Here is a 26,591-nt window from a genome sequence, read left to right as displayed (position 1 = left end):
AAGTCAAATTTTGTTTCTGATGTCATCTTTCTCTCTTCTGTTCATGTCTGTGTGTCTCTGTTTTTGTCCCTCTTATGCCTGCCTGTATTTCCTTCTCTCACAAAATACTTCGAGTACACTAACCTAACCTTAGGCCCTATACCCTAACACTAACCTCCCCCTAAACACTAACTTTAACCCTCTTCGGACTAGTCACCCTCTTCGGACTAGTGACCCTTCAGATTTATGTGTGTTCTTCAAATAAATTAGATTTGTGAATGACAGTTTTGTGTTCCGCGCCTCTAAGGTCCGATTTTTCGAAGCGTGGCTAGTGGTCAGGCTATCTAAGCCAGCAGACTAGCCCTACAATGTGATTAATTTATTTTCTAGATGATGTACGATGTGAAATTATAAGCACTGGTATGATGGCTTAGCAAGCCTGACCACTAGCCATGCTTAGAGAAACCGGCCCTAAATGCCTGTACATGTAAAGCATCAGTTTCACAAGAAACATAATGTGTGTCCTTACCTGAATATCTCCAGGGTCATATCCATCCCAAAATGGATCTGCACTGGTGATTCCGTGAGTAACTATCATACTCTCCCGATTCCCGTCTTGTTGAAAATCGGTCACAGCAGTTACTAGGATCGAAGCTTGACGACAGGTTACTTCGGAACAAAAACGGGGACGAAAATCCACGAAACATTCCGATATGGAAATGTCTGGACCTAGGTGGAATTCTGAAAGAACAATGATTTTTTAAAACATAATTGGGTGGGAATATAAATAATTGGGCGGAATGTTTACTGCCGTACGGCATGCTTTCGATTTTGACCTAACAACAAGGTTAGCATGTTGCTTAAAATTAATTGTATTTCAGTGCTTCCCAAATATCATGGTTGCCAAAAAAACATATATTTTAGTAGGCCACATTAAGGACACTACATGCATATATCATGACTTTATTTTCAAAATGATACTTAGTCGCGTTGCATGAACCGTGTAACGCCCGTACAAAATATCAATAACAAACGTTAACCATGCGTTAAAAAAGCCGTATACCGTGTGTCTGTATCAAAATGGCAAATCGCAATCTCTTTTTCATACAGCCGAACTCACACGCATTTCAATGGACAATCTGTACGTATAAACCGTGCGTATGAATGGAGCAAATTAATTGCACGGTTCATTGTTGTTTTATTATAATGATTTCTTAGGAGGTCATATTAATAGTTAGAGTTTCCATTGTATATGTACGTATGTATATAGAGGGGCGTACAATCACGGCATTAGGAAATCGCAACCTGTAAATTGCAATGCATTCCACGCGTTCTACCGTTACTCACCATCACTAACAGCAGTGAGAGGAATTCGTACTGCGCATGACAAGTCCCCCGGTCTACATGTAATGGGTACAGTACTTTCAAACATGATTCTGTGCGATCGCCCATTCTCTGAAATATTTAACGTAGATGGTTCAAGCTGCAAAATAATAATAATAATAATAATAATAATAATAATAACAATGATAATGATAATGATAATGATAATGATAATGATAATAATAATAATAATAATAATAATAATAACACTAATAATAATAATAATAATAATAATAATAATAATAATAATAATAATAGCAATTTAACATTCGAATATTTCTAGCCTTTCAACAAGGTTTGCCTGGAGCCCTGTAATGGGAGCGCCATCTATCTTGTTGTGCTGGAGGAAAATAGGAGCACCATCTATCTTGTTGTGCTGGAGGTAAATGGGAGCGCTATCTATCTTGTTGTCGCGCCCTCGACGCCCCGCTCACCCCCTTGGTATGGATCGCGAGAATATTTCAATTACAGCTACGGAAATGAATTAATAAGCATATGAATTATCAAAGATACGTACTAATCCTAGTTATCAAATTACAGGCTACCGCCCGCCTTGCCTTAAACTTGACCAAAAACTGTAAAACCCTGCTTATTATTATCTTCAAATCGTCATGCACTTGTCGTGTGCCCTACATATGACGTAATACATATAGATATGTAATATCACACAATAAACATGTGATGTTAGTTATTCTGTCCCTCCGGAGTAAACCCTCAAATTTGACATTCATTTAAACAAACATTACCTTAACCATGATATCAAATGGGTCACTTTCAATTGGTGGACTTTTCATCAATCTTGTATCATTGAAGAAGGCTTGAACGGAACAAATGACCTGGATAACGATAAAATGAATATTACATAAAATTAAAGAATCCGATTTTCATGAAGACATTGATATAGTTGATGCTTTGCAAATAACATGTCATATAATAACCATGAATCATGATATAGCTCAATATGCGGGACAATATGGAAATCAATATCACAGGTAAATAGCTTTACACTTATACAGAATCATATTGGTGACAAAAGCTATCCCTGATTTACACCCCACAGTTGTCAAGGGCTTCACGTTAATTGAGTCTTGTTATGAATATTTCCTTTAAAAAACACATTTATAACTTTTTACCTTCTACAGGGTAAAAGATAATAAAAATTACATATATTTCTTTGAACTTCAAGTCGGATGAACCAGTATGGCGAACTGAAATTATCAAAGACACTCCCGACGAGATCGCTGTATAAAACATGATAAATATACAAAATAATGAAAAATTTGCAGAATAATGATGTTAATGCACACTTTGCACAGGTAAAGAACAAAATTCATATAGCTCGTTTTGTAATCTTAATCATGGTAAATATTAATGAGCCCTTAAAAGGCCTCAGTACTGTGGCCTTAAATTTTCAATAACCTAGACAGGGCCTGTTTATTGTCTTACAGCGAAAACAGGTAGGAGGAATTAATTAGATCCAGAGCCTGTGGATTTTATCCTAAGCATGCAAAATATTGTCTGAGAAATTAACTATTATATCATAATATGGGACAAATTCCATGGCAACAGAAAACACAAATGTGCACTTTAGAACAGTGACGTAGTTTAATAGGATTTTCCTGAGAGAGTGGGGTAAGGCAACCTTTTAAGGGGGCAAAATCACGGCGATTAGCATTCCAAAGGGAGGGAGAAGAAGTGAGGAAAAGATGTTTCACAGTAGGAAGCTTCTTCCTCGTCCCATATGCCTATAGGTCCGTTCATACTACGCCACAGTTGCTTTGCGATGCGTTGCCACACTGCATCGTACTGGAAAATACTGCATTGTGGTATCGCCAAAAAGTTAAATATACTACTTGGAAATGCGACGAGTTGCGGAGTGGCGACAAAATTAATCGATATATCTGCAACGCACCGCACCGCAAAGCAATTCGCCAGCGAAGTGGTTACGTAACTCCCTTGTAATTGGATCGTGCACCTTTTGGAATTGGTAGTACATGCCCTAGACTTAGTGTTGCGATCATTTCGATCGTGGTGCAGAACTTAAAAGCGTGATCCAGTTGACATAGTGACAATCGGATTACACGTAACCCTTAGGTGGCGAATTGCGGCGTAGTATGAACGGACCCGATGCCACTGCTTTAGAATATAAACACTTGTATAAAGTTCATTATCATCATTGTCTAGTTCGAAAAATGATTCGGTGATGTTCTTTAAGGATCCATGTACAATTGGTGTCCCATAAAAAGTTACATGAAGAGAATTAATTTTAATTTAATTTGCGATGGTACAATAAAACAATGTATTTTTTTTAGATATTATTGATCAATTTTTCTTGTAAGTGTTTGCTGAGTGCAAGAAGACAGGTGTGTCAAGAGTGACTAACCATGAAAATATTGCACAACGAAAGAGCAAAATGTGCACCCCTTTGTTTTCATATTTTTTTCTTTATTGCTTTTAATTGTTCTCCTCTTTTTCATAGTTGAACTTATTGTACAAAGAAACATATTGACATAATTATATTGTACGTCTGAACATATATCAGTTCTTGATTCTTGGTGGTAACAAATAAAGATAGAGGGTAACATGTTTTTTCTGCATAACAATTCGTCGCATTTACAGCATAGTGACCTATGTCAAAAAACAGTGTTTCTTGAAATTCAGTGTTTAAATATTAACCATGTGTACAAATTGTTCCTACTCAGTCAGTTAATGCTTTTGATTAATAACATCAATCATATAGTTGACTGATGTTTAAAGATTATATCAATTATAAAATTGAATTAATTCAAATATATTAATTATTTAAATTTAACGGTTAAAGTTATATGCCGGTATGTCCTAGACTTATTTTGACAGTTATGACATAGATCACCTTTGACATAGACCGCATTTTCTATTTGTTACATTGTGTGCTAAGTTGAGTTTTGCAATAAAACGTCCACGACATAGTGGCATATCTCAGGTCCTATGGCATATCATAGGTCACTATGTCCTGAAATAGGTGGTATTGACCAATATTTTGTAGGTTATTATTTTCACAGTATTTAAATTGTGGAATAATATTAATTACACAATTGCTTGTTGATCTCATCATGTCTACAATAAAAGCGAATGATTCATAGATTATGAATTTCAACGTAACTCATTTTGTGAAAAAATGCTCATAGGTCACTATGCTGTAAATGCGACGAATTGTTTGTGGTTATGTTGATTCGAAATCGCTGCTGTGTTAGATACTGTAATAATGTTGTCCATTTCTCTCTGAACATTTGAAATAAAACGAGTTTTAAAAACAAGTTTCATTCTCTGTTCCTCGGAATAAAATATTGCATCTGAAAGCCACAACGAAATGAGTATAAAGTCGCAAGTTGGCAGTTTCTAGACATCCAGCTGACTGAGTTGATGGCTTATTTTGCCGTGCACCTGTTCAAGCAAAAAGTATGTCTGAATGGGAGCACAGTGGACCACTCACGAAGAAAACAATGACCACCAACGCAGTAGCCAGGGCGTTTCGAAACTACTAGCCTGCGACTTTACGCTCATTTCGTGGCAGCTGGTCACATATGCCCACCAAATGCACGGTGCGGTGAAATTATAAACGTATTGTATTGTGAACAGCTAGCTCAGGAATGCATGGAGGTACGCAAGAGGACACAAAGATTATGTCATGAAAAGGACATTTATAGTTGTTAACATTATAAAGGCGTATTATATGAGTTACCATGGAACGGTTTTTGGGACACTCGGTATATAGCGAACACTCTAAAGAAGTCGTCGTTCTTTGAGCTTTCATCCTTAACAAGGACTATTTCATTTGAATTCCGCACCCCTACAGACGTCATGACCTTAATCTCCAACACAGGGGGTGTGTTTTGAAAAGGAGTCACAAATTAGGTAATCTCATTTAAATTCCACGCGCTCCCTGTGGAAAAGATTAAAGTCATGTCTTCCATATGGGGTATGGATTTCATCTGGAATGGCCTAATGTAGGACAGGATTCCTGGGTATTAAAGACAAATTTGATAATTAAATGAAAGTACTGACAAATTTATACTTCTGTGTAGTGTCTTCAAAAGGAAACAAAGATGTCAAGAGAAAATGGAATTATATATACAGCGTTTCAACTTTTATTGATGACAAACATATAATACATATGTCTTAAAAAAATTGTCTATGACTCATTACTTACAAGTTCATGTAGAGGTTCGATTTCTAGAGGGTTTTTTTTTTTTTGAGATATAAAAAGTACTCTCTGGCAGATTTTAGTAAACAATGCTACATGTATTATCATTGTATCATCGATATGCATCAACGCAAACACATAAACGGCATGTTTTTTGTCCGCACACATTTGATGAGGAAGATGTTTTATGGTTGGTCTCAAACCTGGAATTATGGCAACTTTGGGGCCTCATAAATTATCGGTCTAAAGTATTAGACTATGGGACATGGGCATTTATCTTTCACTTCCGTAGTCCACTCTTGGGCAGAACATAAAAACATAACAAATCAAGAGTAAATATATGTCTGAATTAATATCCAAAAGTTCCCACGTTTTACTTTACTCATTTAGGAGTTATTTGGGGTTAAAAATGTGTTTTCGTGACTTTTTCCGTTTTGCCCAAAAATGTCAAATATTAAAATAGCTGTAACTTTAAAAATAAATTGAGTAGAAATTTCATTTCTATTGTAGATGTTACATGTCATATGGATTTCCAACACTGGTGAATAAAAATGTCATAGCACAACTCTAAAATATATAAAAAAAAAATGGCAAAAACCATATTTTTGTGCTATTTTGGCCATTTTGACCTAAAAATGTAATTTTGCATGGGAAAAAAATAAATATATATTTTCTTGATTTAAAAAATATGTCATTATATCAACCTAGTTATTCTGAACAAAAAGTTAATGATGGTGAATGTCTGTGACCTATAGTTTTTGATCTATGGCCCTTTTTCAAATTCACATATGGACTAAAATAGCATGTTTTTGTCAATTTTTCCAATATTAGGCTGAAAATGGTACTTTTTTGTAATTTTAACAACATTTTCAGTGTTTGGAAAGTGGGAACTTCACATATATTATGGATATATTATAGTACTTTCATTTTAAGCTAGTTGTAGATCCACTGGTAGCTCGGTTTCCATGGCAGAAGCAATTATATCGTCAATTTTACTACTTTCAATGCAGCAAAATCATTTTAGTCATCATTTTACTGCATTGAAAGTAGATAAAATTGCTGCTACCACGGTAGTGGACATACTAGTGGATCTTGAAATAGCTTAACATTAAAGTACAATTACATGTTCATATTATTAAGTGAAGTTCCTACTTTCCAAAAACTAACAAGTTGGTTAAAATGGCCATAAAGGACCATTTTTGGCGTAATATGTGACCGTACAGCACGAATGAAGGCCGTATTTAATGAGATACACGTAGCACCAAATTGAAATACTCTGAATGAATATGACCTTCATGCCCATTTTACACTGTAACTCAGAATACAATTGAGGACATTTACGGCTCATTCGTGCTGTACGGTCACATATTGGAAATATTGAACAAAAACATGCTATTTTAGTCCATATATGAATTTGAAAGGGCCATAGATCAAAAACTATAGGTCACAGACATTCACCATCATTAACGTTTTTGTTCAGAATAACTAGGTTGACATAATGACATATTTTTTTAATCAATAAAATTTATATTTATTTTTTTCCCCATGCAAAAATTACATTTTTATCTCAAAAATGGCCGAAATAGCACAAAAATATGGTTTTTGCCATTTTTTTTTATATTTTAGAGTTGTGCTGTGACATTTTTATTCACCAGTGTTAGACATCCATGTAATATGTAACATCTACAATAGAAATGAAATTTCTACTCAATTTATTTTGAAAGTTACAGCTATTTTAATATTTGACATTTTGGGCAAAATGGAAAAAATCACGAAAAACACATTTTTAACCCCAAATAACTCCTAAATTACACAGTAACGTGCAACTTTTGAAAGTGGGAAATGTTATATTATTGATCAGTGATATAATAGCTATATTTTCATGTATAAACCATCCTCTACCCAGAAAGGGAGAACGAAAACTACTTTCTGAAGCACTTAGCAAGCCTTGTCCCATGGTCTATATATAAAAGTATACATATGGCAAACACTTAACTTTAACCAAACCATGTTGTGTAAAGTTTTAAACAATACAGTAAACATCGCTGTGTAGTTTTTAAACGATTGATTAAAACTGTAAAGTGTCATAGATTGATCATGTTATATATACTTACTTTATTCCCCATTCTAAAATGCTCCCGCAGGTCTATCGATGCAAGGTTATCGAATGTGTCCATTGATATTACTTGCTGATAACGACCGTCACTGTTGGCCTGAAACGTTCGAATAAAGCATAATAAAGTCAATGTTAATTATACTCATACTAGCACTTTAAGACAGATTAATGACTTGTCGTAGAACATGTCCAGAACTTTGTCAAAAGGGCTGTTATCACCAAAATTTGGCCTACTTAAGTACAAGAAATGTGCGTTTTGAGCGTTTCGACAGTATTTTTTGTGGGACATGAGAGCACATCAGACATATCGAATTGCATTCTGAATACGAAGAATGTCTTTCTGATATCAAATAATTTTCTTTTTTTTTTAAATTCACGATATAAATACACATTTTATTAAAATTTGATATTTTTCACATTTTTGATATATAACAGTCCTCGGAGTAAATTTTATAAATCTAATGACATATTCAGTCAGAATTAATAGGTAAATTTTCACGGGAAAATTTTCTGGACACGTGACACCCATGGGAGCAGACATATTAGCATTATGGAATGTGACCCCGAGCACAGCGGGTGTTCTTCCACTATTTGAATAGGAAGAATTCCTCCTTTGAGGCAAAATAAGTTACTTGTCGCAAGTTAATAATGTTATGGTAAGAGTTTCCGTAGATCAATATTTTTTTCCGTAGATAGATATTTTTGAAATTACATTTTGATGATATTGTGAAAAAATTAAGATAACATAATATTCAATAAATTTGCAATGCACAAATTTCTATCAAAATTGCGGTCAAAAATACTATTCCAATTCAAAATTACTAAGACTTGAATAGCGAGGTCACCGCCGGGGGTCAGAGATCAGGCTCGAGGTTACACTCACATTGATACACATTGGTCACGTGTCCAGAAAATTTTCCCGTGAAAATTTACCTATTAATGTTGACTGTAAAGTGTATGTAGCTGGGAGGAAAAGCTGACGATCAATTGAAAATTTTGACCTTTCATATTGAAGATATGGATTTTTTTCCCAAAAAGACCTAATTTTTCTTGGTGTTTTGGGGGGGGGGGGAAAATCCATATCTTCAATACAAAAGGTCAAAATGTTCAATTGATCGTCGGCTTTTCATCCCACCTACACATACTTTAAGTATAAATCATCAGATTTATAAAGTTTACTTCGAGTACTGTTAAATATCAAAATATCAATTTTAATCATTTGCCATAAAATGTGTATTACATTGCGAATTTCAAAAAATCAAAATTTTTTGATATCAGAAGGACATTCTTCGTATTCAGAATGCAATTCGATATGTCTGATGTGCTCTAATGTCCCACAATGAATACTGTCCAAACGTTCATACCCCACCCCTTAAATTAGTGAAATACGCCGGGAATATGAAAGTACTTTGAAATCGACACACGAAGAAATGGTCATTCTATAAGAGATGTCTCAACATTACCCACCGTGATACGCCCTTTATTTGGTTTTGCATTTTCTGAAGGAAAGCAGAATTTTGAAACTGTTTTCGTGAGTGGTGAATTAGAAAGCACAGACACAAAAGAAAACATTTCAAAGGAAACCCCAGAAGAAAACTGTGTTATTTTCAAAATGTCAAACATTTAAAATTCGGCATGAAGATTATTATTATCTTCCTCTTGCGCAAGGCGTAAATTGACGACACATTTGATCGTACATCAAACATCGCTTTTTATCTTGTCTCAAAAATATGGTAGAAAGGACAAGTTAACTTATAACAACCATACTTGGACTCAATATTACTTGAAGGGATAAAACGTTGAAACAAAATGGTAGGGCAAAATGGTGAATGTCAAGTTGAACTTATTTTCCATGCAATGGAAATGTATTATGCTACATTAAAGGATTACATTTCATACTGCAGTTACTGTCCGTTTTCCTATACACAATACACAGTGCTCTTACCATTGACTCGTAACCTTTACAAATAGTCAATGTTAGAAGTATTGGTAATTGCCTAGTTAACGTCACTGTGTGAAAAATAACCGGCCAATATTTAAAGTATTCTCTAAAATTCTAGAAAAATATTTTTGTAACATGTCCTAAATTTTTAGCTAATTTAGATGTTTGGATATATTCGCACTTTGGTGTTTTAGTGTATGTTATAGGTAATAGTACATTGCCTAGTTAACGTCCTGCTGTGTGAAAAATAACCGGCCAATATTAAAAGTACTCTTCTGAAATTCTAGAAAATATAGTTTTGTAACATGTCCTAAATTTTTAGCTAATTTAGGTGTTTGGAAATATTCGCACTTTGGTGTTTTAGGAAGGATATGTAAACGACAGATAACATCAAAAATATGAAGAAATTATTTCCAAACCGTGTTACGGCCCACAGCCATTATGTTTCTCATTTTCAAGAATGTGGTTAACAATATGCACAGTATTGTCTCGTTTCGTGAACAAAGGCCACACAGTAATTGGTACCTTGCGTTTGCTTTATAATCGTTCACCCAACTGAAACTATAGTACCAGCTCATTGCTCATTGCACAGGTAAAACAGACACATGTGTGTGTGGATTTAACCAGAGAAGATCTAATGTAACATAGTTGAGCTGTTTTCAATGAGTGTTATCTTGGTTCAATAGCTTTTAATGGGGTTTAAGTCCTGCAAAGGTCGTGGTGAATTCTACTGTAGACATGACTGCATCATGTTGCAACAACATCCTTCGTTGAAAGTGCACCATGCCGTGTATTATTGATTTTAAAATAACTTACCCTATACCACGTGACGGTATATCCTTTGGTTGTTCCGTGTATATCATCCAGACCAGTAAACGAGCATTGAAGCTCTACCGCATCCTGGACTAAGATAGGACTGATTGCAGGTAGACCAAGTATTGCAGGAAAGCTTTCTGCAGGGATAATAATAATTTTGCGATTATGAATTATATGTACTACATGATTGAGTATTCTGCCGACTATTTATATCGAACAAGTCTTGCTTGAATCGTCATGCCATGTCTTTTACTACATGGTAACGTAGGCTACCGGTAATTATACAAAATGTGCCTATATAGCAAAGAACTAAGCGTATACGAATTCTTAAGCCAATTAGTCTCTTATTGGATTTTTTTAAAATTATCATATCTCCATTATGTCTTTCTGAATGACATCCCGTACCCTGGCAGTTAATGATAGCAAGTTTATAACTTTACCACATTAAAATTTCGGCATGGAAGTCAAGGTCATTTCATCAAATTTACAAAAATATCAAGTTTGTTTCCAATTTTACAGCATAAAAATTATCATCCGGGATTCAAATTGCTAATAACAGCATCCCTATTAGTGATCCTTACATTCAATCACATTGTCTTTTAAGACTACATTTGTACATACCTCGGCAAGGCGCAAACCCATCAGGCGAGGTTTGATTGAAGCGCATTTTGCTCTTGCCTCTGTCAAAGAGAACAAAATAACAGAAATTAGTATTGTAATATGTCAACACACTTTGACGTAAAAATTATAGTCTCGTCTCTGATGACATACTTTTAGTAGTCCAATAAGCTCCATTGATAAATCATTGTTCAAAATCTGAACTCAAATTATGTCGGATGAGGTTTTGTTCCAACGCATTCGACATGTTCCAATGACAATATACGCTCGTATAAACATTCATGTGAAATGCTTATTCAGTGATACCAGCGAAAGTGTAACATATTTAACATGTGTATAAATTGCCTAAAAAGAAAGAGAATTCATTAAAATTGTCATTGTGTTTTTTTTAAATAAAAACAAAATGACCAAAAAAAAAAAAAAAAAAAAAAAAAAAGAAAGAAAGAAAACGGCATGTAGCTTGGTGCACCTTCTGTATAATTTGATTCCAGTGCTGCATCATTATTATGGATGGATATGAAAAGAAAATGTCTGGCAGTAGCAAGCCATCGTCCTTCTCGTGCTGCGGATACTGTAAAGTTAAAATTAAGGCACAAGTTTCAGCAACCTTTTGCAGCTTTGTACTACTTTTTAAATAATTTCAACGTCATCACTGGCTTAAATAGATCTTTTGCAATAATTACTATATAGTTAGAAGGACGGGTGAGGGTTGAGTCTTCATTTCGCGCCCTTGACTCATGCATTTGCTATCTTCCAAAACTTAATAAAATTTGCTGATAGAAACCAATTTTCAGTGTCAATGCTTGGAATTTCTTTGAAGGTGGGATTAGAAATTGGCGCCGAATTCTGACGGTGATGAGCACAGGCAATAACGAGAATTAACAAGATAAGGGGTTCACGATGGGGTCCTATATATTGTCCACTGTAAACATGATAAAATAAGAGTTCGGGTATTAAAATGAATTGGTACTCAAAACATTTCATGAAAAATATGATAATTCATTATTTTTAGCTCATTTGCAAGATGTATTTGGTAAAGTTTTGTTGCAAAGAAATGAGACCTCACCTTACAGATACAAATATTATCTTAATGCAGGATGCTATCACATTACATCACATTTATTGTAAACATCTACCAAAAAGTAATTACCCCCATTTAAATAATTGCCATTATTCCTAAACGGTTGATCATATGTCAAACTTGGGATATGTAGTCGATCTGTGCATTCTGACACCTCATTTGTTGCAATGGTCCCAATATTGATGACGCAGCGTACATTTTAATGAAAGTAACGTAAGATGTGAAAGATGCAGCAAAATTGTATTGCCTTGTATGCATTATCCATTGGATATCTCACTGGATTATCCGTTTTGTTTCATGCATTTAGAGGGGATTAAAACACGTGGTAATCCATAACAATTGTTATTATTCTCATCAATGAATGTCAAATTGAAACATGACGATTTAGTATGGTCGTTGAAGAGGAAAAACAGTAGCTACCTGGAAAAAATTGGTAAAAAGCTGATTTTTGCACCAGACAAGCAGAATATATCATAGAACATCATATCCAAAATCCGGAAAAATCCTCTTTGGGGAATTCGTTTTATCCAAGATGGCCGCCAAAATGGCCGCCACAACATATAATTAGCTGTATCTTAGCTTCTAAAGCAGATATGATGATGATTTTAGTGTCTTTGAATAGGTTTAAGAGGTCAGAGAATTCAAATTTGTGCAAATCTAACACACCGATGTCTTCACTCACACTGTAATCCAAGATGGCCGCCAAAATGGCAGCCACGACATATAATTATCTGTATCGTAGCTTCTAAAGCGGATATGATGATGATTTTAGTGTCTTTGAATAGGTTTAAGAGGTCAGAGAATTCAAATTTGTACAAATCTAACACACTAATGTCTTCAATTACACTGAAATCCAAGATGGCCGCCAAAATGGCCACCACCACATATGATTAGATATATCTCTGCTTCTGAAGCAGATATGATGATGATTTGAGTGTCCTTGAATATATTTCAGAGGTCAAAGAATTCAAATTTGTACGTATCTAAAACACTGAAGTCTTCATTCACACTGGAATCCAAGATGGCCGCCAAAATGGCCGCCGCCACCACGTGTTATGTTTAGGTATATTTTGGCTTATGAAGCAGATATGATAATGATTTTAGTGTCTTTGAATAGGTTTTAGGAGTCAATTTTGTATTTATCTTCATAAGTATATGTCTTTACTGACACTGCAATCCAACATGGCCCTTAATATTGCTAAAATCAAACATGATTAGCTAAATATCTCAGCTTCTGAAGCCAATATAATGGTGATTTTAATCTTTGAATAGGTTTTAAGAGAATGTAGGTTTTAAGGGTCAGAGAATTGTTGCAATTACTTAAAACCCGGGCTTATAACACTGAAGTGCAAGTCGCAATAGAATCCCAAATAGCTGCCACCACATGTGAATATATATCTCAGCTTCTGAAGCAAAAGTAGCTGTCTTGGTTCTCATCTACAGGTATAATCGCCTCAGCGTTTTGGCAATGTTCTTCTGTGTAATCTTCACAAGCTGTGACACATTTAAGTCCATTTTTGCGACAGCATCATCCGTTATTTACACAAGAATTCCTGGAGGAAAGTTTACAATAATCGTACAAGCTTAAGCAAGCTATGTGGTGCTGTATCTAAATTCGTAAGGACCTGTGCTAGAACGATGTCAGAGTGTTTCCAGCCCCATTGCTTTAAATTGAATTCAAGTCATTGTTTGGTAGCTTTCTCCAAAGTATGACCTGTAAAAATACGCTGCTCTTTCAGTAGGTGAAAGCTTTTGTAGATAGCTGTGGATCAAATGATGCTTTATTTGATGATACCATCGCCATGGATTAAGCGAACCGTAGACCGTTTAAAGAATCTTCTTCTCTGCCACCATATAGGACGACAAATAATCTGATGCCAGCTGTACCAATCTGTTCCAATGTCGCCTCAGGATCGCTCATCTAGGATGATATCTGCTGCAATTCTTTTATCTTCTTCAACAAACTTGTCTTTCCATGTCCAAATGTTGCAGAAGTTGAGTCGCAACCACTCCATGCATGGATAAACAGAGGGTCTTGAACTTTCCAAACCACCAACCCTTTCTTCTCTGAATGGATGTAGATAAGATATCAGCCATAGTCTGGTCTCAGTGGTACATCAAAAGGACAAGTATATATGTATCATCTGCTACTAAAGGTACTTCTCTTCCTTGTCTTGCAAATTGAAGGGTACATTCCACTATCAAAGTGTCAGGATCTCCAGTACGATTGTGCACGATCTGACCATTGGTTTCCAAGTATCGACTCAGCAGCGAGATAAACTGACTGTTCTTCTTCTCATTCGAAGGTATGCTGGTCATGATGAGAACCTTCATAGATTCTGTGAGCTGAATATGATAAGAACAAATGCCAGTTTATCTCGCTGCTGAGTCGATGGATGGTGCACAATAGTACCGGAGATGCTGACACATTGATAGTGGAATGTACCCTTCAAGACTCCTTCAATGTTCAAGACAAGGAAGAGAAGTGCCACTGGGGACCAGAATATAGCTGATATCGGTGGGTTGGAAAGTTCAAGACCTTATTAACAACGTAGGTGAAGTATTGACACACCATCTCAGGTCCTGTTTATCCATGCATGGAGTGGTTGTGACTCCACTTCTGCAACATTTGGACATGGACAGACAAGTTTGTTGCAGAAGATAAGAAGAATTGCAGCAGATATCATCCTAGATGAGCGATCCTGAGGTGACATTAAAACAGATTGGTACAAATGGCATCAGATTATTTGTTGTCTTATGTGGTGGCAGAGATGAAGATTCTTTAAACGGTCTGCGGTTCGCTTAATTCATGGCGATGGTATCATCAAATAAAGCATCACTTGATCCACAAAAGCTTCCACCTAGTTAAAAAGAGCAGCATATTTTCACAGTCTGAGTGTTCTTTTGCAGGTCATACTTTGGAGAAAGTTCACAAACAATAACTTGGATCCAAATCAATGGGGTTGGAAACTCTCTGACACCGTACTAGCACCGGTCCTTACGGATATAGATACAGCACCACAAGGCTTGCTTAAGTTTGTATGATACAAATGTAAACTATCCTCCAGGAGTCCTTGTGGAAATAACGGATGTTCCTGTATCAAAAAGGGTTTTTTATTTGTTTCCCAGCTTGTGGAGATTGCAGAGGAGAAAATTGCCAAAACGCTGAGGCGATTATACTTGCAGATGAAGTCGAAGATAGCTACTTTTGCTTCAGAAACTGAGATAAAGAAAATCATGTGGTGGCAGCTGTTTTGGATTCTATTGTTACTGAGCACTTATTTCCGCGTTTTAAGTAATTGCAACATTGAAATCTGCAACACCTATATAAAACCTACATTTTCTTAACAGCCTATTCAAAGATTAAAATCAACATTATATTGGTTTCAGAAGCTGAGATATGCAGTTAAGCATGTTTGATTTTAGCCATATTGAGGATCATCTTGGATTACAGTGTGAGTGAAGACTTGACTTAGCACTTTAGATAAATACAAAATTGACTTCTGCGTCACCTAAAACATATTCAAAGACACTAAAATCATTATCATATCTGCTTCAAAGGCCAAAATATACCTAAACATAACACGTGGTGGTGGCGGCCATTTTGGCGGCCATCTTGGATTCCAGTGTAAATGAAGACTTCAGTGTTTTAGATACGTACAAATTTGAATTCTTTGACCTCTGAAATATATTCAAGGACACTAAAATCATCATCATATCTGCTTCAGAAGCAGAGATATATCTAATCATATGTGGTGGTGGCCATTTTGGCGGCCATCTTGGATTTCAGTGTAATTGAAGACATCAGTGTGTTAGATTTGTACACATTTGAATTCTCTGACCTCTTAAACCTATTCAAAGACACTAAAATCATCATCATATCTGCTTTAGAAACTGAGATACAGCTAATTATATGTTGTGGCGGCCATTTTGGCGGCCATCTTGGATTTCAGTGTGATTGAAGACATCAGTGTGTTAGATTTGTACAAATTTGAATTATCTGACCTCTTAAACCTATTCAAAGACACTAAAACCATCATCATATCTGCTTTAGAAGCTAAGATACAGCTAATTATATGTTGTGGCAGCCATTTTGGCGGCCATCTTGATAAAACAAATTCCCCAAGGAGGATTTCTTCGGATTTTGGATATGATGTTATATGATGTATTCTGCTTGTCTGGTGCAAAAATCAGCTTTTTACCAATTTTTTCCGGGTCAAAATGTCCAACGACCATACTAATTACAATTATTTGTTCTGACCAACAAGGTCCTAAATGGCCTATCATTGCAAGTTGTCCTTTCAGTGATAAAGTTAGACTTAAAATCCACTGCCATGGGAGGTGTTCACAACAGATATAACCCTTGGCTTTCCACTTCTTGTGACCTTCTTGGTCACAGAAAAACATTGAACTGGAAATGTTTTAATTTGGGATTAAGTAAACAATGACCACTGATGTGAATAATGACATTTTTTTTATTGATTATCACATGTTTTGACCGCCAAATTCACGAAACAAGAAGAATAATCCAATGAGCATGGTGAGCGCCGAAAAACATTTCTTTTCATGGATACTGAATACAAGGCAATTTGACTTTGCTGCAACTTTCCAATCTTCGATAACTTTCATTTAAATGTACGCTGCGACATCAATATTGGGACCATTGCAAAAAATAAGGTGTCATAATGCGCAGAAATAAGTTATGCTTTGACTACATATCCCAAACCTGACATACGATCAACCGTGTAGGAATAATATCCATTATTTAAAGGGGTAATTACTTTTTGGTAGATGTTTATTACTAACGATAGGGGATATAGAATAATGGTAGAGTCACGGGGTCCCCCTATTACAAATGTTATCCAAGGATACTAACCTGTTGCACAGTACGCCATATTGCACCCTCTCGCGGGTTGTAAATAGTACACAAAGAAATCGCCACAGTTAGTCACTTTGACGAGAAATGAGAATAGGCAGCAATCTAGTGAAGATCTACGTTCCCCTTGACTCCAGGAGACACAGACTGTATGAAGGGCTGTCTGTCCTGCTGCTGGAAGACTTCCACCCTTGGTGTTCAGCCACATTGGGGCTTCTGTTCCGCATTGGTTGACCTAAAAGAAAACAAAGATTCAATATCAGATAAGCAAGCAGGCCAAAAAGTCAAAGAGAAGATCTGCAGAGCCATAAAAAAAATTTACTCGCTCATTGTAAAGATTCGTATTATATGGCGTACATGGGCTCTCTTGACATTCCCGAAATTTTAGGCACAAACAAAAAGTGCCCTCCGGTAAAAATCCCACCAGCAAATGAGGATATGGAGCCTTCTGTTTTTTAAGTACAATTTATCCTAAGGGAAAGGAGACTATGTGCGCCATTGTGCAAATCTTTACGGTCTTGACCAATGAAAAAGGTAACTATTGATTCATTGTCTTATTGGAAAATACATTATATAATAGAGCAAACGTAAAATAATTAATTGAAATGCATTCGTATGTATTTTAATCATTAAAACTGGAATAAACTCGGGGATGTAGAAAGTAGGAGAACGGGGAGCATATAATGATAGGAAAAGACTATCAAATTTGAGGAAATGATACAATATGGGAGAGAAATGATATCTAGTATAATGCCTATATTGTCTGCCTTTTGTTTTTCTATATTTTGAAGTCTCAGATGTTATTGATAGGAAGTTTACCATTTCTGTAAGTCAGCGTATTGTCCTGTTTTGACATCTTAGTAATAGTGTCTCTGTTTCTAAGAAAATTAATTATCACCGATTGCTCAAATTCTAATCTCCAATTTCCCTCATTATACATTTAATATGAATTTCAGTACCTAATGCCAAAAATATCTATGGATTGGATTGGATTTTTTTTTGGGGGGGGGGGTTGTACACATTGTACTTTTCTCTTTGTAATATACTCTTTAAAAATAAAATAATAAACTATGCAGGAAAAATATTGCATACTTTCAGTTTCTGTTTCTGTTTTCTATTGTAAAGTTCTACATTTTTGATCGATCAATGGAGAACCAAAACAGAAATGCCTTAGGCTTTTTCGTTTTCGTAATTGGGAGGTAATTTCTCTTCTCTTGGTTAGTTATGACGCGACTTGCCCAGAAACAGAGATACCAGTACTGAGATGTCCAAGCAGCTAGGACCGGGAGCAGGACAATAGATTTCAGAAAAATGATATAAGCGACAACATACACATGACTTGAGAAAACACCATAGAAGATTAATTATCATCTTTTGCTCAAATTCTAATCGCCAATTATGCCATTCAATATGTTTAATACAAGTTAACCTTATTTAAAATCATTTTATGAATGGGTTGTTGTATATTCCTCTGGGGCACCAAAAGGCTAAGACGTTCGTTTTAGCTAAAATTTAATTATACAGGAAAGAGGTTTTCTGTACGCTTTCAGTTTCTGTATCGTTGTCCTATTATAAGTCACCGTTGGATTTCATCATCATCATCATCATCATCATCAGCAGCAGCAGCAGCAGCAGCAGCATCAGTCAGCTGAGGATTCAGGTCGTTCTAACATTTCTTTAAGTCAACGTTAATTAAGTATTGTCCTGTTTTGACATCTTAGTAATGGTGTCTCTGTTTCTAAGAAAATTAATTTTCACCGATTGCTCAAATTCTAATCAACAATTTCCCTTATAATTAATATGTTTAAATCAATTTCAAGGTTGGGTTGTTGTATTTTCCTCAGATGCACCCAAAGGATAAAGACATGCAATTTCTTTATGCATAATTTAATTGACTTAATTAACATGGTTTTTTTTCTGTCTAATTTAGTTTACTTTCAAGTAAACTAAATTATATAGAAAAAAATTGGTTTTCTGACTTATTTAACATGCTTTCAGTTTATGCTTTCTATTGTTAATTTCCACATTTTAATAGACTCTATTGAAGAACCCGGGAAATTGGGTGAAACATTGTTAAGGTGGATCAAAATAGAGATACCTTTTGCAATTGGTAGGTAATTTATCTTTGGTTACCGGTTTGATTTATTAGTTATGGCGAAACTTGCGCAGAAACAGAGATATCAGTACTAAACAGTATCATTTGTCAGAGCCAGTGTCGGCGCCACGGGTGGGAGGGGGCACTCTTGCCCCCCCCCTGTTGACCCCCAAGTAAAAACCAACAATTACGAAAAATACCACTTTTTGCCGCAATTTTGCGCAAAATTTGTTGATTTTGCCCCCCCTGAAATTCACTTTGCCCCCCCCCCATGCTCCCCGAAAAAAATTCCGGGCGCCGCCACTGGTCAGAGCAGGACAACCATGACAACAGATCAGTCAGCTGAGGATTTTTATAGGTCGTTCTACCATTTCAGTAAGTCAGTATCAATTAAGTGTTTTGACATTTTAGTAATCGTGTCTCTGTTTCTAAGAAAGTTAATTTTCACCGATTGCTCAAATTATAATTTCTCCAATTTCCCTTATAATTAAAATTTTTAAATCAATTTCATGGATGGGTTGTTGTGTTTTCCTCAGTTGCACCAACTAGGATAAAGACATACGATTTCTTTGTGTATGAATTTAATTTACTTTCAACATGCTTTTTTTCTGTATAATTTAGTTTGCTTAAAAATAAACTAAATTATGCAGAAAAACGGGTTTTCTGACTTATTTAACATGCTTTCAGAACTTTAGTTTGATTGGTTAGTTACGACGCTACCAGAAACAGTGCAGAGATATCGGCACTAAGATGTCCAAGCAGGACCCGGGAGCAGGACAATAGATTATAGAAATATGTATCATTTGTCAAAGTATGACAACAGATTTGTTGACGCTCACTTTATTACTAAATGTTAGAACAACCTAATGTGGCCAGTCCAGATTGAAGAGACAACGCGCAAATGACTTGAGACAACCCCTAAAATAATTAATTATCATCGGTTGCTCAAATTCTAATCTCCACTTTCCCTTTAAATTAATATGTTCAATATTCAAATCATGTAATGGATGGGTAGTTGTGTTTTCCTCTGTTGCATCAAAATGATAAAAAGTTAAATTAAATTCTATTGTAAAGTTTCACATTTTTGATAGAACCTACTGAAGAGCCCAAGAAACGGTGGGTGAAACAATTTTGTAGAGAACCAAAACATAAATGCAATAGGATTTTTCGTTTTCGTAATTGGGAGGTAATTTCTCTTTGGTTTAATTAGTTAGTGGCTTAGTGCAACCACTGCCAACCAGAAACAACGATGCCAGTACTATATCCGAGCAGGACCCGGGAACAGGACAATAGATTCCAAAAACATGTAAGCGACAACACACAAATGACTTGAGACAACCTCTATCATCAATTGCTCAATTTCTAATCTCCAATTTGCCTTATAATTTATAATTATGTTAATATGGGTTCACCTGATATCAAATTATTTTATGGATGGGTTGTTTTGTTGCCAAAACATTTGTTTTTATGTAAATTAAGTTATACAGAAAAAAGGTTTAACATGAATTTAGTGTCCGTGTCGGTTTTACAATTGTAACGTCCGCTAGTTTTAATAGACTATATCAAAACGAGTGGTAAAGCCTTTTCTGGCAGAGAAGTGAAACACTACATGCTTAGGTGCCCGCTAAAAATCGCTTGCAAAATGCACCCCTACATACCCCGCCCTCGGCCTGCCAACAAATCCCCCGCTCTTGCCCCATCGACTTCTTGGTGAAGCAACAAGGCACACTTGACCATGTTGACTTGAGACAATTAACCCTTTAGGAAATGTATTATCACTGATTGCTCAAACACTAATCTTCAATTTCCCTCATAATTAATATGTGTAGGATTGGGTTAACCTTATTTTATGGATGGTTTGTTGTGTTTTCCTGTGCCAAACGGCTACACGTTGGATTATTTCTGTCTATTTTCCAAAGATTCTGGTACGTCCAGAATTGATTGATAAAGCCTTTTGACCAGCTGAAGAGCCCAGGAAGATATCTTGGCTTAACGGCACAAGTACGATGGTACCGCGGGATACAAACTGAATCTACAAGGTAAAATTATCAGATTGCCTCAAATTCTAATCTCCAATTTCCCTCATAATTGATTGTTTACGATTGGGTAGCCTAATTTTAAACAATTTTATGGATGGGCTATTGTGTTTTCCTTTGTTGCACCAAAAGGATAAACCTATTGGATTTTTTCTGTACAAATTTTAGGCGATGAAATTCTGGGGCGCTGCAGCTACAACTGACGCATGACGGTCCCATCCATGTTTCAATAAAATTGTGTAAAAGCATAGACCATTAAAAAAATGGTCTATGGTGAAAGTGTATAGCTAGGCGTTTTTCTAGGCTGTATGCGTTTTGTCGTTGCGTCAAACGACTACAGTTTCGTTTAGCGCGGAACGAAAACACGTCATTTTATCGCAACGTAAAATGCCTATTCCAGACACCGCCTATAGAGGAGTAAAATTTCAATTAAAGAAATATCTGGATTTCCAGGTTTGCTTTCTGAAAACGACTGGAATTCCAGTTGCCAAAGTTACTGGAAAAGCTTGGAAATGCAATAAAAATGTATAAAAAAATCACGGAATTGTCCAAAATGAGCCCCTCAACTTTTTAATCATTTTTTATTGGATTTTTTCATAAATTATTTCATATTTAGACACTTTGAAAGTCTGGATTTCCAGCAATCATACCTGGTTAAAAAATCCGAAAATCAGAACTCCTCTATAGGGGGTGTGCATCTATTTTCTGACAAGATATAGTGCGGGGAATAGGATTGCGAATAATAAAAGAATGGGACAATGTCAATAATTTTAATAAGGTGTTGCGAGTGATATGACTTTCAACAAACTTGACACTCATTCCCAAAATTGCCTAGTTTATCCTGTTCGTATGATCTATCGGGTGAAATGAATTTTCAATTTCTGGATTCCCTAAAAATGATTATTATGGCGGCGGACAAATGATCTAATGACCAAACATCACAAAGTTATTCTTTGTAGGTGGCCGATCTTACTGTATAGGTCGATTACTTGATAATCATTCAAATAAGAACATTTCGAATATTACGATGTATTAGCGAAATAACATCAATTCAGGGTAATGCACTTTAATAACAATTACTACTCTCTAAGGCCAAACAAATTGTTTGATTGGCGTAACATAAAAAAATTAGAGTAGGTCGGTCGGCAATTTAAAACAAATTATTTTTACACACATTTTAAGCTGTAAATTGCGTAAATTGGAGCTTTTTTAAATTTTTTTTAATTTCAATTTTTTACAAAATGTTTACATTTTTTCTGCAAAAATATAAGAAAAAAGTCTGAGGTCGGGCCTATATTTAGGGTCGGACGGGTTACGCCAATCGAACATTTTTAGGCCTTATTCATGAGGTCCATAAAATTGCGGGTAGTTTCAAGGATTTTAATTTTAAATCAACTTAAATTGCCATCTATTGAATATAATTATAAGCTCCAATCTCAGTCACAATAGGATTCAATTTTCTTGATGGCTTTTAAAAGCTATAATGGTACTTAAACATAATTATTAAGTCAAAATATAGGCTAATATTTTGAGACTTTATTTCCAATTATGTCTAGATGTCCAACTAAATGAAGGTAATTATGGATGTCTTTGTTATGTTACTTATGGGTATTATCGGACATTTTGGTTATATTCTCTCTACGAATAATAAAATAGTCCTTTAAATCTGGATTATGTTTACCTTTATGGCAAATGGAAATATAAAATTCTTTTATATGACATGTGTCTATAGACAATGCTAGTCTAAATTGATTTCATTGATATAATTGCACATTATGACAATTTGATAAATGGTACCTAATACAATAAGATAATTTACTTAATTGTCTAAATGTATAAATATTTACAATCCTTCATGTTTGTTGAATTGAGAAATATAGTTTCCTCTTTTTTATACAGATGCAACAACTGAGGCAGTACTTAATTTACCTGTAATTTAAATTTAGTTCGAAGTATTTATTCAATTATTTGAAGTCAGTGGATATAAGTACAAAACGGATATAGCGCCATCTTGTTTTTGCGTTATTTATGTTCAATTATTTATCAATGAACTGTAGACGTGGTGGAGGAGGGTGAAAATTCCGTGGTGAAAAACTTACATTTCATTCAGTCTTTCCAAGTGAAATCATGAAATATGTAGTAGTGGTATCTAGCTAAAATAATAGTTTCTCGGTCACTCAATAAGCTTCAATAGGCACGCAATGACAATTGCGTCGGCGTACAACGTCTACCACACACGCTTTTGGTAACGCCGCATTTCCTGTGCGTACACAATCGATCGCGCTATCGTGTCATTCCACTAAACTTGCGACATTGGATGATAACAGTTCCAACTCTCCCATGGATCTCTACTTTGATCCACACGCTCAAGCTGAATGAACAAAAACATAAATTTTCTCAGATATTTTGATCTTTTTTATCTATCACCACAGTAATCACGGAGCGGATATGGACCCACGCGGACCCGCCATCTTACAAGTGTTTTCTGTTAGCATTGTAATTCTCTGATGAGAAACAGATAGTATTGGTTCTTTGTATTCTATTCTGCAAATCTGTACTGTGTAGAGTCAATACAACTTAATTCTAATCGAATTACATCATAACAATCTATAACTTTTCTGAAGTTAAAAAGTATTTGGTAAAACCTGGGAAGAGAAACCCACTTCTAGGTCTATGTTATATTTCCCTGGTAAAATTAGGCGTCGAAATGTAACCGCAAAGTGGCCTGCACTCACTATGGACCACAATGTTCTCATCCCAATGGCATAGTTCAATAACCTCAATTAAACAATCATAGTGCAAAATTTGACCTCAAGGTGCAGAGTATGAGTTTTGTCCCCACATTTTCAAAAGTTATTCAATGAATGTGCAAATGTATTGGGGTTAAAGAACTGTGCCTTGATAGATGAGCATGATGTGGATCCCAGTGACTGCTGCTGCCGCAACAACAGCGGACCCTATCAGCAAAATTGAGATTTTCTCAGCTCAAATAGGGTGGTTCATGATTAGGATTAGTGCTCCTCTACTGAGCATATGTGTTGACGATATCTCAATATTAAAAGCATATGAAACTGCCATTACTGCGATGTTCATCTTTATATAGACGACTCCAACGAGCCAAGTGATGGTCAGAATTCATTTGGTCATTACTGCCCCCCCCCCCCACAATGTCATCGCCCCGATATCTTCATGGCAGAAATCGCCATGGTAGGTTGAATCCACAGCCACGCATGGCCATTTTGTTCCGACCTTTGAGACGCATAATGAGCCGAGGGACATCCGACTAAGGCTACTGACAATAGCCTGGTAATTGACCTCTGTGTGTGAGTGAGCATGTATACGCCATGATGAGGTCAATGGTCATACACTGTCTCCACGAGTGAGTGGAACTAGCCTACGCTGCGCTATAGTTCGGCACATATAAAATCAGAAAGTTTTTGAGGTCAAGACGGAAGCTTCTTTCTCAAGACGCAAGCTAAAGACTATCATATCCGTTCAACACATATATTCAAGTGCAAGGAACAAAATCTGGCTTCTTTAGACTAAATAAATTACGGGAGATATTCATCATTTTCTACCCCGGTATCCAAAGATTTATCGTCTGAATATCAAATCGTGCATAGCACATTCACGTGTATCGATCCCGGGTATTAATTTCAGTGTCTCTGATGTTTAATGTAATTATTAACCGGGCGATGTCGGTGTGCCCCCCCCACCACCACCAAACTGGTGTGACTGCTAAAAATCGATGTGATGTTTTATTGTGTTATTAACTTTCACGATTCCTGTGTCTAAGTGTAACACGGGTGATTGAATGCAGTTTAAAATCCCCGCCAAGGCCGCGTCATTTCACATTTCAGGTGAGATGGACCCGACGGGGAACCAGATATGGCTCCCATGAGCATGATGAGGCGTAGGAATGCGTGAAATTGGATTCGTCTATACTTCGATATCAAAGATTTATATAAGGGGCATACTTGCACATAATCATAATTCTATTTACAAATATAAATAATAAATATGAATAAATAAACAAACAAACAAAATGTCAATACAAAATGTGGAAAGGCAGGTTCGTAAGGTTATTATAATCACATAAATATCTCAAAAAAAGGAATACAAACTCTTTGAAAAAACAAATAAGACTCGCAAAGTTTTAACGATTCCGGGGAGGTGCAAGCGGAAATATGTTTATTTTTCCGTGCCTGGGAGTCCCCTTTCATTGAGTTTTCCAATCGGGGGTTGACTCATCACCCCAGACCATGCGTGTATGCTCACCTGGAAACTTACCAATAAAATATTAAGCCAAACGGGAAGGGTTCGTGAAAGAAATTCTTATATTTCATTTACCGTGTTCATGAATCAGTAAGAACATTTCCTCAACTAGTGACCCCTTTACTAAGTATGGTTCTTTTTTTATTGGATTTAGAGGTGAAATACTGCGATATTGTAACATAAATCTAAGACTCGGAAATTGACGTACCTTTAACAGAGTCACTTTGAATCACAGCTATTACTCTACAAAGTAAATCTCAACAAATGTGAAAATGCAATGGAAAATATGTAATAAAGTATAAGGGGTCTCTTTGTTTAGAACTACTGGGCCGTAGTTGGTAACACGGACTACGAGGAGGGGGCTGTTATTGTGCCCCATAAATTTCAATTATAAACGCAAATCAATGTGTACGTGCTCTTTAGCAAAGTCATAGTTCATTGAATTTACAACCGTATGACAAAACAGGCGACAATAGTAACTTTTTGCACAAGATTTGCAATTTAAAGAGAATTGTCCATTGCTCATTGAAATGAAGCTAGTATATGGACAATATAAGTGTGCTCTTTCATTTGATGACATACAATTTGAAAAATATTTTAAGAATCACTTGGGGTTTCGACTTTTAAAACCTACATATTGGTCAAAAGTTGTGCTTGGATAGGTCGTTTTCATCAGATTAATAACATTCGCCTTGCTATAAACATTGAATTGCGTTATCTGTTGACTTAGTGAAAAGTGGGACTTAGTTAGGGAAGTGTTAGCTTTCTTTCAATATAAATAAATATCTGATTGGATGAAGGGAACACTTGAGGTTTTGACAAAAACCAATCAAAGATGCCTATTTTCCACTAGATCTCACACAGCTCTAAGTTGAATGCTATGCGCTCAACCGTGTAGTATAACAGACTGCGTAGAGGCTAGACTCGCTGTGCTTGGAAATATCTGTGTATTCGAGTGTATCGAGGTGGAAACTGTGCGTAGATGCATTTGTAAAGAGAATCGTTTTTGTAGTCAAACCTTTTCATATGCATATACCGTTATATTTGGTACCAATATATAGCCATGGGTCTCCTCTATCCAGTGATAACACAACAAGTTCAAACATTCCCCACATGATGTCGCTATGACGTCATAATGTGAGCGCGCCCATGCAAATTTGGGAAATTTTAGTTATGTACAAAAGTATAGTC

General features: G+C 35.8%; 1 protein-coding gene across 1 annotated transcript in view; it reads right to left on the bottom strand.

The window, feature by feature from the left end:
- LOC140143957 (von Willebrand factor D and EGF domain-containing protein-like) overlaps positions 1-26,591 on the bottom strand; it is a 194,606-nt gene that overhangs the window by 57,080 nt on the left and 110,935 nt on the right. Inside the window, 8 exon segments of the mRNA XM_072165788.1 lie at positions 509-720; positions 1,327-1,462; positions 2,109-2,198; positions 7,660-7,758; positions 10,420-10,556; positions 11,041-11,079; positions 11,082-11,099; positions 16,995-17,229. Of these exon segments, the coding sequence (XP_072021889.1) occupies positions 509-720; positions 1,327-1,462; positions 2,109-2,198; positions 7,660-7,758; positions 10,420-10,556; positions 11,041-11,079; positions 11,082-11,099; positions 16,995-17,229 (966 nt within the window).

This window comes from Amphiura filiformis, unplaced genomic scaffold (assembly GCF_039555335.1).
Source record: "Amphiura filiformis unplaced genomic scaffold, Afil_fr2py scaffold_34, whole genome shotgun sequence".
Classification (NCBI taxonomy): domain Eukaryota; kingdom Metazoa; phylum Echinodermata; class Ophiuroidea; order Amphilepidida; family Amphiuridae; genus Amphiura; species Amphiura filiformis.
This window is presented reverse-complemented; position numbering and strand designations above follow the sequence as displayed.